Source organism: Osmerus mordax (genome assembly GCF_038355195.1).
Source record: "Osmerus mordax isolate fOsmMor3 chromosome 28 unlocalized genomic scaffold, fOsmMor3.pri SUPER_28_unloc_8, whole genome shotgun sequence".
Lineage (NCBI taxonomy): Eukaryota > Metazoa > Chordata > Actinopteri > Osmeriformes > Osmeridae > Osmerus > Osmerus mordax.
The window spans coordinates 1-13,331 of NW_027120411.1; the positions used below are offsets into that span (position 1 = coordinate 1).

Consider the following 13,331-nt stretch of genomic DNA (forward strand, 5'->3'; position numbering starts at 1 on the left):
CACAGGGGGGCGGTGTGAGACCAGTACTCTTAACTCATGATGAAGCGTATTAGACAGGATCTGGTCAGACTCACGTTGACCCCGAAGTCGACGGAGGTGGAGCTCCAGACAGCGCCGATGGAGGAGGCTGCCAGCATGGCCTCCACAGCATGCACGCCGTTAGGGAGGTAGCCTGGGGGGAGGAGAGGGGGGAGGGAGAGAGAGAGGGGGGGAGAGAGAGAGAGAGGGGGGGAGAGAGAGAGGGTGGAGTAGGGAGAGACGGGGGAAAGAGGGAGAGAGAGGGGGAGGGAGAGAGAGGGGGCAGGGAGAGAGAGAGAGGGGGGAGGATAGGATTGAATTTATTATCCTCTTAATTTTATAGTATAAATAAATGTGATTTGCTCTGTCTAAATATGTCAATATTATTAAATTATGTTATGTTGTTCCTCCTCTGCTTAGTACAATCATTGTTCTCATTATAATTGGTGATAAATACAAAAGACTTTCCTGCCAATAAAGCCTTTTCTGAACTGAACTGACGTGGAGAGACACAGAGAGAGACAGAGAGTGGAAGAGAGAGACAGATTAGGGTGTATGGCAGGTAGCTTAACCGCTAACCTCGTGATCTGTTAAGCTGCTAAGTTAGCTCACAGCTAGGTTAGCTCACAGCTAGGTTAGCTCACAGCTAGGTTAGCTCACAGCTAGGTTAGCTCACAGCTAGGTTATCTCACAGCTAGGTTAGCTCACAGCTAGGTTAGCTCACAGCTAGGTTAGCTCACAGCTAGGTTCACTTGGGGATGACACACACACACAGGTTGGATGTTAGTAATCATTACATCAGTCATGACTAACACAACCCCTCCCCACCTCTGGTCTCCACCCGGAACACAGTGGTCTCTGTATCACTGTTTTATCACCCCCCCCACCCTCCCCCCCCCCCCACCACCCCCAGCCCAGCCTAGGCCATAAGGAAGCACACTCACACATAACTGCCCTCATAAAGTGCTAATAACCAGTAGATAACCAGCCCCTCCTAGCTAAGCTGTCTGTCTGTATAAGTACAGCACAAGACAGCACAGCTATTTCAGCCATGGCTCTGTCTCTCTCTCTCTGGGACTATGAGTGTATAGGGCTAGTCTCAAAAGAGAAGGCAGGAGGAGATGAGGAAGGAGGGAAGGAAGGAGGCGGAAGGAGAGAGAGGAGGAGGGGGAGAAGGAGGAGAGAGGGAAGAGGGAGAGAGGGAGAGAAGGAGGAGAGAAGAAGGAGAGGAGGAGGGAGAGAAGAAGGAGAGGAAGAGAGAGGGAGAGAAGGAGGAGAGGAGGAGAGAGGGGGTCTTGGCAGTGGCTATAAACCTTGAGTGTCTTCATCTGCTAAGTGCTCCCAGACAGAGCACCCTCCATCAGCTGAAGGGACAAGGACACGTACCACACACAAAGCCTGTAATCTAATCTACACTGAGTGTGTCTACTACTGTGTAGTAGCACCAAGATGGTGTTCCTGTGGGGTGTGTGTGTTCCTGTGGGGTGTGTGTGTTCCTGTGGGGTGTGTGTGTTCCTGTGGGGTGTGTGTAGTGGTGTAGTAGCACTGTGATGGTGTTCAACACAACCACATCTCTCCTCTTCCTTTGTTATTTTTGGGGGGGCTACCGACAACGTGCCAAGCCAAACTACTGGACCTGTCTCACTACTGGATCTGTCTCACTACTGGACCTGTCTCACTACTGGACCTGTCTCACTACTGGACCTGTCTCACTACTGGACCTGTCTAACTACTGGCGTTAAGTCATGATGAATTAAAGGCAAAATATCATTAAAAAATTAATAAGAATTGTAATAATAATTTACAGTTTTAACAGTATAATTATTTCGGTTTTTATTTATTTTTTATTGGTTTGGCGGCCCACCTGCATTACCCTAATGGACCACTAGTGGGCCGCAGCCCACAGGATGGGAATCGCTGCTCTAGCCTGATTACTACAGTGTTGAGCCATGCCATTGATCTTTTCCAGAGATCTTTAGAGGAGGAAGTGCGGTCATCACACTCCTAGTGACCTCTCTTTAAAGTCATCACAGTCAATTAGCTAATGGATGGACCACAATCTCCATCCATCTCTGAATCTAAAACCACATTCAGACATGCACACTCTACCTCACTGTCTGTCTCTCTACTACACACACAGAGAGAAAGAGAGAGCGAGAGAGCGAGAGAGAGACATAGACAGAGAGATATGAATGGTCTCATTCATCCTAACTCCCTCCAGGTCCTCCTGCCAGCTCAGCCCCCCCCCTCCCCTCTACACACAGAGGGGAGGGGGGGGGGGGGCATACAGCCTCTGGTCCAGCCAAGCTCAACCAATTACAAAGCGGGTGAGGATGCTGGATGGGGGAGGTAGGAGGTGGGAGGACGGCAGAGAGGTAGGAGGGAGAGAGGAGTCCGTCTGATGGGTGTTTAGGGGCCATTGTCTCATCAGGGAGGATGAAAGTTAAATAAAAGTTGTAGTTCTTTCTTGTCTGCTCCTGGTGGTGTTAGACAAAGAACAGAACAACAAGACAGTTCCTCTCTCCAGGGGGTGGAGCCTCTGACCACAGCGTGTGTGACTCACCCACGACCCTGTCGCCCGTCTGCACGCCCATCTTCCTCATGGCGGCGGCGAACACGGCCACGTCGCGCCTCAGCTCCCCAAACGTCACCTTGACGATCTCCTCGTTGGCCTCCGCTGGGGGCGGAGGGAGACAGAACACAGAGGGAGGGAAGGGATTGACAGGCAGGAGAGAGAGAGAGAGAGGGGGACAGGGGGGAGAAGAGAGGGAAAGAGAGAGGGAGAAAGAGGGAGAGAGGGAGAGAAGAAGAGAGAAGAGAGGTAAAGAGAGAGGGAAAGAGAGGGAGAGAAGAGAGGTAAAGGGAGAGGGAAAGAGAGGGGGAGAAAGAGGGGGAAAAGAGAGGGAAAGAGAGGTAAAGAGAGGGAGAGAAGAGAGGGAAAGAGAGAGGGAAAGAGAGAGGGAAAGGGAGAGGTAAAGAGAGGGGGGGGGTAGAGAGATGGAGAGGGTTAGAAGACATCTCTCTAAGTAATAGCTTGTGCTGACGTACACTGTAGCAATATCTACCCTCTGATTTATGGATGCTCCCATAATTAAATTACTGCCAGGAGTGTGTGTGTGTGTGTGTGTGTAGGTTGGACAGCCGCACCAGACACTAACAAGAGGCTATCTATTAAGATATGAGAATCCACAGAGCGGTTACCTGGAAGACTAGCAGTGTCTTAATATAATCTGATGTAATCTAATCTAATCTTGGCCTCTATGCGCAGTCCACCCCTGCATGTCCACTCACTTCCCTGGCCGTCCAATCACACGGCCTCATCTCTACACACGTCCAATCACACGGCCTCATCTCTACACACGTCCAATCACACGGCCTCATCTCTACACACGTCCAATCACACGGCCTCATCTCTACACTGAGACTGGATCATCTTCCTGTTCTGAAGGCTGATGCAGGAAGTAATAGACCAACATTAGAATAGTCCTACTCTCTATAGTCACTATTTATACCTGGCTTTGGACCAGAGTGTCTGCTAGATAACTAACCTTTAACATCCCCTACTCCCATCCCCTCCAACCCTGCTGTCCTCAAAACAGGTTTGGAAAGCCGAGCAGCATTTCACGGTTCAAATACAGCCCCAGTTATGTCAGAGCTCTGAACTCCACAACACTAGGGGGCAGTAGCAGGTAGAGAGGAGCCACAGGAAGTACTCACTGGCAGCATAGAGAGCCACCTTGTCCTGGTCCTTGTGTTTAAGCAGGTTTTCTGCGTAGTTCAAACGAGAGCCTCTGAACCACTCCGGCACGTCAGATACCCTCTTAGACACGTCCACCACCTGCAGGGGGGAGGGGGAGAGAGAGAGGGAGAGAGAGAGAAAGAGAGGGACATGGGAACATGTAAGTGTATGAGAGATATAGGGAAAGAGTGAGAGAGGTAAGAAAGAGTTGAAAGATTCTACAAGGAATGACTACGAGACTAGGAGGATGGGAGGAGCCAATTAAACATGAGATCTGTGGGTGTAAAACACTACGTGCTTCCAGACAGAGAATGTGTTGACTATAAATGTGTGTGTGTGAGTGAGTGAGTGAGTGTCTACAAAGCAGTAGAGGGAGTGGTGAAGTGTACTCACCTCCTCGTACATCCGGGAGCAGGTGACACCACAGAAGCTCCACACCTGAGCCCAGAAGTCTGCGTAGCTATCCACAGACCACTGGTACATCTCCTTATAGCTGGCTGCAGGAGGGAGGGAGGGTTAAACTCAGCACCAATAAGGGCTTCACCAGACAGACCTGCTCAACCTTCCACACGCATGCATCGACACACACACACACACAATGCAAGCGATTCCATGATTGCAACATTTTATTTTCTGTAACAGGTCCCTGCTTAGGTTGCTGCCCCCGCGACCCGACCCCCGGACAAGCGGAAGATGATGGATGGATGGTCTGTTTAGCTCTACCTCTCCCTCTCTCTTCTAACACACAAATACACAGCTAGCAACATCATACTGTGGAGTGAAGATCTCCTTAATTCTGAGTGCATCGAGGAAGCCTCTGGCAGTGCAGTGTAAGCATGGATGCTGAGGACACGGGGTCTCAACAGAACACTTGCTGACAGTTTAGAGGGCTGTGCTATGCTCCAGACTAAGACATTAGCTGGTCTCTGTCTCATTAGCTAATGCTTCAGTCCTGTAAATTATCTTTCTTCCAAGCGAAGGCTACGTCCAGCGACCAGCCTACTAACTATATCTACAATCTCCTGTGGCACAGGAAGGTGGAGTTCGCTAGTGCCAACTGCCTGGTAACACCGTCTTTTCCATTTCTAATCACATTGAAGTTAATTTTATGAAGAAGAAAAAAACTGGTTGACCGACATTACGGGATATCAACCAACCCATGACTGAGGAACAGAACAGCGCTAATCTCTACTGGTCATCTACTGCCAAAGACGTGCAACCTCCACGGTGGAGTCATCCTGACGTAAAGAGTCAGACTGCTGTCTAGCCTGCCGAACGGACACCGGCACCGAGTAGCTGAACGGACACCGGAACCGAGTAGCTGACCGTGGGATTCAGTCTATCTTAAATCTTAGACTGTACGGTGGTGCTACGGTAGAAGTCCTGACAGAGACAAGCTCTCTCGAGCGTTACTCACCAAGATTAAGCCCGAAGTCTCGGTTCACCTGCGTCCTAAATCTGTCCATGTGAGTGTTCTTCTTAGTGTCCGGGTACCACAACACCTTGGACTCCAGAATATTCTCGCTCATTGCTTCCGTGTCTTTTGACATGATTGCCCTGGATAACCTGGCTGTGTATGTGGAGGTAGATATGCTAGGTGGGTGACAGCGTGCAGCCGGGCCGTCTGATGACTGTCAGCCTGGAGGAGGAGCAGCGGAATAACTCAGAACCCTCCGCCCACCCGCACAGCGCTGCCGTGTCTCCTTCCGCGTGTCCTCCGAAATGGGGGCCTACAATTGTTTCGTTTTTTAGCAAAAAAAATTAAAGTCATCTTCAAGAATAATTAACGTGTATATATATAACAACGCATAAAGTATTATTCATATAGTTATGACAACAGGGGGAAACAGTATAAGAATAAAAAATAAGCATATTACAAAGGTTAAATTATGCTATTCAGAAGACGCTCTTATATCCAAAACGAAGCTCGCAAAGTGAAAATAAAGTAGCCTACAAAATGTCAAGGATCAAAAGTGCATAGTTCGAACAGTATTTCGGTTGTAATTCCCTCTGCAATGAATGGCCTTGGGTTATGTTGCACACAATTATACACAGTTGCAGTGTGCTATTCTTGTAATCCAAGGTTAGATTGGGTATTTTAAAATCAGTGGTGTAGGACACTTTTAAATGGGACCAGAGATTTGAGATTTTGATTAATCTTTCATGACGGCAGAATGTAGCCCCCCCGACTCTTGGCCCTGGTGCTGGGGACCCGCTGCCCTGCATATCTTACATCTACAACTATATTCTCCATAAATCTAAATTGGCCTTCACAAATGAGGAAATTCAGCCAAATCGTTAGAATAAAGTAATCAACCATTTGGATCCAAATGTGAACGTGGGGTTACAGACCCGCTTTAACTAGGGGGTCTCCCCTCGAAGAATACTGATCGATCACAAATGGAGAAACGTATGGCCATGTGTGACCCTTGTGTGTTCAACGTTATAAGATAAGAGCGTCTGCTTAATGACTAAATGTTATAGCGGAGTGATATGTAAGGAGGCACAGCACATGAGACCCTCTGACTGGTCGGCGGCCGGCTGGTCCCACATCAGCAGACAGATCCGTGTATGCAAAATTATAGTGGTAATTCGTTTCTTACAACACACACGCCAGTTGTGAGCCGGTTTGGCGGAAATTACTACGGAATTACACATACTTCGAGTCTGCTGCAACCTGGGCTAAACCGCGAATAGAGTTTAAGTAGCCGATAAACAATACAACCTTACAAACGACAGTAAAACCTTACATATGTTTCGTCACACGCATTGTATGTTAAAGTTAAATCTCAGAGTCGGTTCGATAGACAACATGGTGTAAACAAAAGGGGAAATTTACAATGAGAAAATCAAATAGTGTCTCTTTTAAATGTGTAATTACTTGGCGTAATTTATTATTCATATCACAGTTCACGTTTCGTTCCAGGTGAAACGTTTAAATTTTCCTCTATGTTGGCTCAACATAGAGGAAAATTTCCGCTTCACATGCTCGGCGAATGCCAGCGTACAAAACGTTTTATCCTAATGATCAATGACAGCGCTCAAGTGAGGTGCGCAGCCAATAAGAATCGAGAATGAGAGTACATTTTAGGGGTGTGCCCAATCAAATGTCTGCAAACATGACCTGTTCAACCCCCCTATTAAGAAATGTCCTCAAAATTGAAATGGTTCTACACCCAAATAAATATAAAATAAGTGATATTACAAAAATGCACAGTTAGACTAAGAACGTGACATTCATAGGTTTGTAAATCTGATTTCCTGTCTGACATTATCAGCTGCCAGCTAGTATAGCGTGATACAGAACCATGAGACATGAGGTGACTAGGTGTGTCTGACTTAAATTAGTAACAAGGTTCAGTAATTCACCTGAAAGTTTACATGAAGGAACCTAAAGTTCAGAGGCTATCTTTAACCAGTACATTTATTTAAAAAAAATATACATACAAAAAAGAAGAACAAATAGAAAACTTAAACATAAAAGCTATAATTGAATATTCAAGATCAGGGAAATTAGAACAGACAGGAGCAGACAGACAGGAGCAGACAGACGGGAAGAAACAGGAACAGACAGACAGGAGCAGACAGACAGGAGCAGACAGACAGGAGCAGACAGACAGGAACAGACAGGAGCAGACAGGTTTGAGCAGAGGTGATTGTAGGAGAGACTACACCTTGTGAAAGATGTTGGATTTGATAGGCAGAGATCCGAGCCAAGGTAAACCGAGGAAAGAAATGGCTCCTGGACGCCACTACTGGGCAGGGTCAAGGTTCACCAGTGAACCCCCTCATCTGCTCTTTTATCTACATGGCTGGATTCAAACACACATTATTTAAACCAGTCCTGAGTTTTAGAGCTTTGTTCCAGGTCTCCTGGAGCGAATACAGAATGTGGAACCTAAAATACTGACTTTCACATCAGCCAGTATGATTTGGCAAAATATGTGAAGGTGAAGTGGAGGGTGGAAGGACACACAAGTAAACAGCCCTACTAGTTAGGCAGCCATTTTATTCCATTCATTCATATTTTATTTCCTCCTTCATCCCAGCCATGTTACTGAGAAGCTAGCTGTGCCAGGGGCTTGCGTAGCTCAGTTACAGAGAAAGGCCCTGTGTGTGTGTGTGTGTGTGTGTGTGTGTGTGTGTGTGTCAGAGAGATTCAATCACACAAGACTGCCAGGGTTGAGCAATGATCTGATGTGCAAGAAGTCTCTTTACTCTGTCCAGTATTTCAAAAAAACAGCTAGTGGTTTTGCCACATATTGGATACAAATTTGCTTAAGCATGAACTCCCCAAAACAGGTCAAATCACATAATTAAAATACATAAAAAACAAACAACCCTTTCCACATGGTGATAAAGTTGATTTATTCAAATCTGGACCTCATTTTCACTGTAAAAGGTCTCCTTCAGGAAAACCATTTCCACATTTTTCATCACTTTATAACGCTTTCCAACACATAGAAGGCAGGAAGTAGGACCCAGCTCCCCACACACTACTGGATGGAAAACAGACCAATATAAAACAAGATTTCAAAGCATAAAAGGAGTATACAATAAAAAAGTTTAAAAAAAACAAACAACAACTACATTTATATTCTACTCAAGTTTCACAAAGAAAGGGTCAAGCAGTGGAAACTACCTGACTTGGATGTATTGCATCATATTGATATTGAGATATCAATATATTGGCACAGCACATTATCTGGAATTAGTAGACACATGAAAACTGAATCAGGAATGAATAAATACTATATTTGATATTTTAGTTTTTTGGACCAGATCTAGAGTTTGGGTGTAATCCAGGACTGGATCACAGTGTTAGGGTTAGGGTTAGGGTCAGGGTCAGGGTCAGGGTTAGGGTTAGGGTTAGGGTCAGGCTCACCTGACTGATGTTGCTTCCGCAGGTAGAGGACAAACAGGGATCAGAAGTTCTGTCAGTACAAACATGAACGCTTGACTGATTAAACCCAGTATCTGAACTCTGGCAGACAGAGTTTCTGAGAGAAGAATCCATCTCTTCTGCTGGGTCCCTAACAACATGCCTACTTCCTCACATATCTATCTTCTATTACACTGAGTATATCAGACAACCAAATGTATACAATATTTAACCCTTATGTTATCTTCGGGTCATTCTGACCCATCAGTCATTGTGACCCACCGTCGTATTGCGACAAATTTACCTCATACAAAAACAAAGTGAAGCATTTTCTTTTAACTGTCGGGCTGTCTCAGACCCCCCACATTGGAATGGTTAAAAGAAAATTATTTTTATTTGTTTTTGTATTGGGTAAAATTGGGTAAACACAACAATGGTTCGTTATGAACCTTTGGGTCATGTGACCCGAAGGCAGCACGAGGGTTAATGCATACCACCTCCGTGTAACATTGATGGCCTGTCACAGCATCCAATCAGAAATCAGGATTTCTGATTGAGTGCGGGAATTTGCATGATTGGGTTCTTAGGTGCAAAATCCTGTGATGTTTTATTACAGCTATCAATTAAAGAACTATCATCATCACAACCTACACATATCCTCACGATTCTACAATATTTTACTCATAATTACATGGAATATTATCTTTATGCGTGTAATGACATTCAATCTGACAACAATCTGTAATCAATAAAAAATAATAACAAATCTTACAGTGCAACTTAAATGGTGATATACCCCACAGTAAAATGATATATTTGAGCCTTAGCAGTAGAAAAGCTCAGGGAATCTAACATGCAACGCTGCTGGCAACAGTACTGCCTACGAGCCCACAACTAGCTACAGTAACTAGCTACAGTAACTAGCTACAGTCAGATGGCTGAGTGGTTAGGGAATCGGGCTAGTAATCAGAAGGTTTTCAGGCTATGCCAACCAAATGATGTTGTGTCCTTGGGAAAGGCACTTCACCCTACTTGCCTCGGGGGTTCTTGGTTGGCAACCAGAGTTAAAAACCAACTACCGCTACCTACAGTACTGGAGTGTGTACTGGAGTACTGGTACAGTACTGGAGTGTGGTGTAAATATAACATAAGTCTACATCTGATAGCGGTTTACTTAGTGAAGGCCTACAATCACAAATGCAAGAGTGATTAAAGCGTATCACAGTTCCTAAACAACAACAAAGCTATCCAAAATAACTACAAATACACAAAGGCTGAGCATGCTGCAGGAACAGAGCGCTGGTACCTTATTGGCCAGACTGTTACAACCCATTGGTAGTGGCAGTGTCGTCAACAGATGGTGCCCCCTGGTGGCAGAAGGGTGCACCTACAGTGGGTTGATAAGACCTCTACAGACTGGACAAAAAACCCCAGCTGCAGATTGTAGACTCACTACTCCATGTGCTGTGAACCAATCACAGGAACACACTAACCACTCCATGTGCTGTGAACCAATCACAGGAACACAGACCTGTCAAACCCAACACAACCCCACTGTAGAGAACCAAGTACATGTGTCTGCTGCAATATACTCAACTGGTGTCTGTGAGGGGGGGGTTGAGGTGTCTGTGAGGGGGGGTTGAGGTGTCTGTGAGGGGGGGTTGAGGTGTCTGTGAGGGGGGGTTGAGGTGTCTGTGAGGGGGGGGTTGAGGTGTCTGTGAGGGGGGGTTGAGGTGTCTGTGAGGGGGGGTTGAGGTGTCTGTGAGGGGGGGTTGAGGTGTCTGCGAGGGGGGGTTGAGGTGTCTGCGAGGGGGGGTTGAGGTGTCTGTGAGGGGGGGTTGAGGTGTCTGTGAGGGGGGGGTTGAGATGTCTGTGAGGGGGGGTTGAGGTGTCTGTGAGGGGGGGTTGAGATGCACATGGAGGTGTTTTTTTCTCCCTGAGATTGCCTTGCCTCTCTGTGGTAGCTGACTGCTTCCAGTGTCCCTTTACGTTACACGCTTCAGATTACACACACACACTAGGAGGGTACCGACACACACACTAACCACCCCGCACATCACACACACAAACACACACTTTTACGAGACAGAAAAAGAGGTCCTGATGCTTCCTAGGTAGATAATATGGACGGCGACATTTTGACCAAAGCTGTTTCAGTGTTCTAAGACTAAAACCGCAATAAATAAATTTACCATCTATCGATCTAACAGTGATACTATATGGATTTAAATACTTGGAAATAGTCAAATCAACCCCCTTCCTCCATGCACCATCCCCTAACCTAACCCATCCCCATTTTTAAAAAGGAACGAAAAGATTGTTACGTGTCATAACAACTATGTTCCTTATGCATTAATGTATAAGACAAGGATAAAAACAGACCATGAAGTCCCTATCAACCATGGTTTCCTCCATCCCTCCTCTCCACCCATGCACCACCAGAGAAACTCTGAACTATCGCTTTAAATCTACTGTTAGTTGAGTAGGTGGGAAAGTTATCCAATCACTGACCATAGTTTAGACCCCCTCTTCACCCTTATTCATTCCCAAGCCCCTCCCCAGCTCTCCCAGCTGTCATCCCCGTATTCCTCCCCCACCCAGACCCCACACCTGCTCCTCCACATCCCCCCAGGGCGCTCCAGGCTACCTACCCCCTGTCCCCCCTACAGCTCCCCAGGGCGCTCCAGGCTATCTATGACCCTGCTGAGCCGGATGTTGAGCAGTCTGATCTGGGTGTCCAGATGGTCGATCTTCTCCTCCAGCGAGGCGGCGCCCCCGCCCCTCCTCCAGTACGCCCCCACCGGCCCCGTCATGAAGTACACCACCATGATGAAGCACAGAGGCAGCACCGCCCGCTCCGGGTCGCCCTCGAACTTCTGCAGGATGTAGAGGCAGGAGAGCGAGAACAGCAGGACGCGCACCAGCCAGAAGAAGCGCCCAAACACAGCGTGCAGCAGGTAGAAGAATCCCCCCAGGAACAAGGACAGGAACCAGTAGGCCACCAGCACAGCCGCCACCAGCAGCAAGGCCCGGGCCGGGGAGGTGGAGAGGGAGGTGGGGCTGAAGTATAGGCTTAGGTTGGAGGCTGTGGAGGAGGGGGGTGAGGGTGGGCTGTTACTCTCAGACAGGGATTTACAGGAATGAGTAAAGGCATCGACTTATTAACCACATGTGTAGTACAGGTAAAGAGGGACAGTGATTAGAGCATTTGACTGCAGATCAAGAGGTCTCTGGTTCAAATAAACTTCTGCTAATTAAATAAGTTGTTATTATATTAGAGGGTCATTAAGCAAGCAGGTGCACAACAAACACCATGTCGACATGAGGTCGCGTGTTTTCTCGCATGCTACAAGACTAACAGTCACACTTATGACTCACAGTCGATGCCCAACACATCCAGGAGGTCAGTCCAGATCTTCCACAGGGTGTCCAGGAAAGCGTCGACTCCATACACAAAGCGCTCAGTAGTCTTCGAGAAGAACTAGAACAGGAGACGGAAGGAAGTTGACTCACACGGGTGCAGATTTGAGATCTCACACTTATTGGAATAACCACCAAGAGTGTATTTATAGATATAAACAACATGACTGATGCCACTGTCAAACGCTCCGGTGCCCACAGCGCTGTCGCTGTGCACAGTTGGGGTGTCGGTCACGGTTACTTAAACTGCTCAGAGCTCATAAGCACACATTTAGTCGCAATATGTCATGCATAAACCTTTCCCTACGGAGTAAAGAAAAAGGCAATCAGATTTTCAAAATGGCAACCGTGGCCAGCGAGAATTGTGGTCCAAGGCGCACTTGATCAAAATAGCAAATCTTCGACCCCGTTATGCGACTATCTTCTTCGTTGACCGAGAGTGTTAATGGCTAAATACTAACCTTGTAAAGGCCTCTGATGTTGTCCTCTCCAAAGATGTTGCTCAGTGTCTGGTAGACCCCATTCGCCGCCCTTCTGAAACTGTTCTGGTTGCTGGAGTCTTTCCGGCTTCTGCCCGCCTCTGCACACAGCACAGAAGCCACGAGCAGAAGCACGGTTACGTGTAGTTTGATTCCCTTCATATTACGGACGGAGAAATGTTACTTAAAAAATTAAATTCAATCAGAACGGATCGATTTATCAAGGATAAAATGAAAACAGAGGCCGACGATGGCTCCTTCGATGTGATGACGGGAGTAGCTAGCCGTGATGCTGCTGATGACCCCAGGAAGATATTAGGGTTGCCAAGTTTGAACCAATATTTTCACAGTACTTGGTCTTCCACACCCTTATCTGAAGTTGACAATGTGCGCGTTCCCATTTAGCTTTAATTTATGTTAAAGACCACATTTACACTGATTCGGTGTATTTATGACCATGTTTAAGATGTAACAACGCGTAATAACAAAGCATGACAGCAGGTGTCCTTAAATCGTGACGGAGGTGGGAACCGTTTGCTGTTAAACAGCGCCACCATGTGGATGTTTTAATTATCAATATGTAGGCTACAGACCACCTAGCAAAGCTCCTTGAAAGGGACACATTTTTCGTTTTATGCTGTCGCATTTTGGGTTTCCCAGGAAACAGCTAACTCCCCCCAAAATATAACTGTCACTGGCCAATGACTTTTTACGCTTATTTGAGTCCGGTGTGTGGACTCAAATATGTTGATTGATAAATGCTTGTCTTTGACACTGAAGATATAATTATTGG

General features: G+C 46.7%; 2 protein-coding genes across 2 annotated transcripts; both read right to left on the reverse strand.

Moving 5' to 3' along the window:
- Positions 1-74: 74 nt before the first annotated feature.
- aacs (acetoacetyl-CoA synthetase) lies at positions 75-5,374 on the reverse strand (the record flags this gene model as incomplete). The annotated part of the gene is made up of 5 exons (XM_067231933.1): positions 5,175-5,374; positions 4,151-4,254; positions 3,736-3,856; positions 2,582-2,695; positions 75-172 (listed from the first exon to the last, which is right to left on the reverse strand). Coding segments are annotated over exons 1-5 (570 nt in total), but the record flags the coding sequence as incomplete, so codon positions are not given.
- A 5,928-nt stretch (positions 5,375-11,302) lies between these two features.
- Positions 11,303-12,809, reverse strand: bri3bp (bri3 binding protein). The gene is made up of 3 exons (XM_067231939.1): positions 12,521-12,809; positions 12,018-12,120; positions 11,303-11,724 (listed from the first exon to the last, which is right to left on the reverse strand). Exons 1-3 carry the CDS (start codon positions 12,698-12,700, stop codon positions 11,303-11,305), a joined length of 705 nt encoding a protein of 234 aa, XP_067088040.1. The 5' UTR covers positions 12,701-12,809.
- Between the last annotated feature and the right edge of the window lie 522 nt (positions 12,810-13,331).

Bases quoted from the DNA above. Each gene is read 5' to 3' on its own strand.
- bri3bp (XM_067231939.1), bottom strand. From the start codon at position 12,700: ATGAAGGGAATCAAACTACACGTAACCGTGCTTCTGCTCGTGGCTTCT. The intron at 12,121-12,520 runs GTTAGTATTTAG...CTCCTGTTCTAG, and splicing joins ACATCAGAGGCCTTTACAAG to TTCTTCTCGAAGACTACTGA. The intron at 11,725-12,017 runs GTGAGTCATAAG...CCTCCTCCACAG, and splicing joins GGATGTGTTGGGCATCGACT to CCTCCAACCTAAGCCTATAC.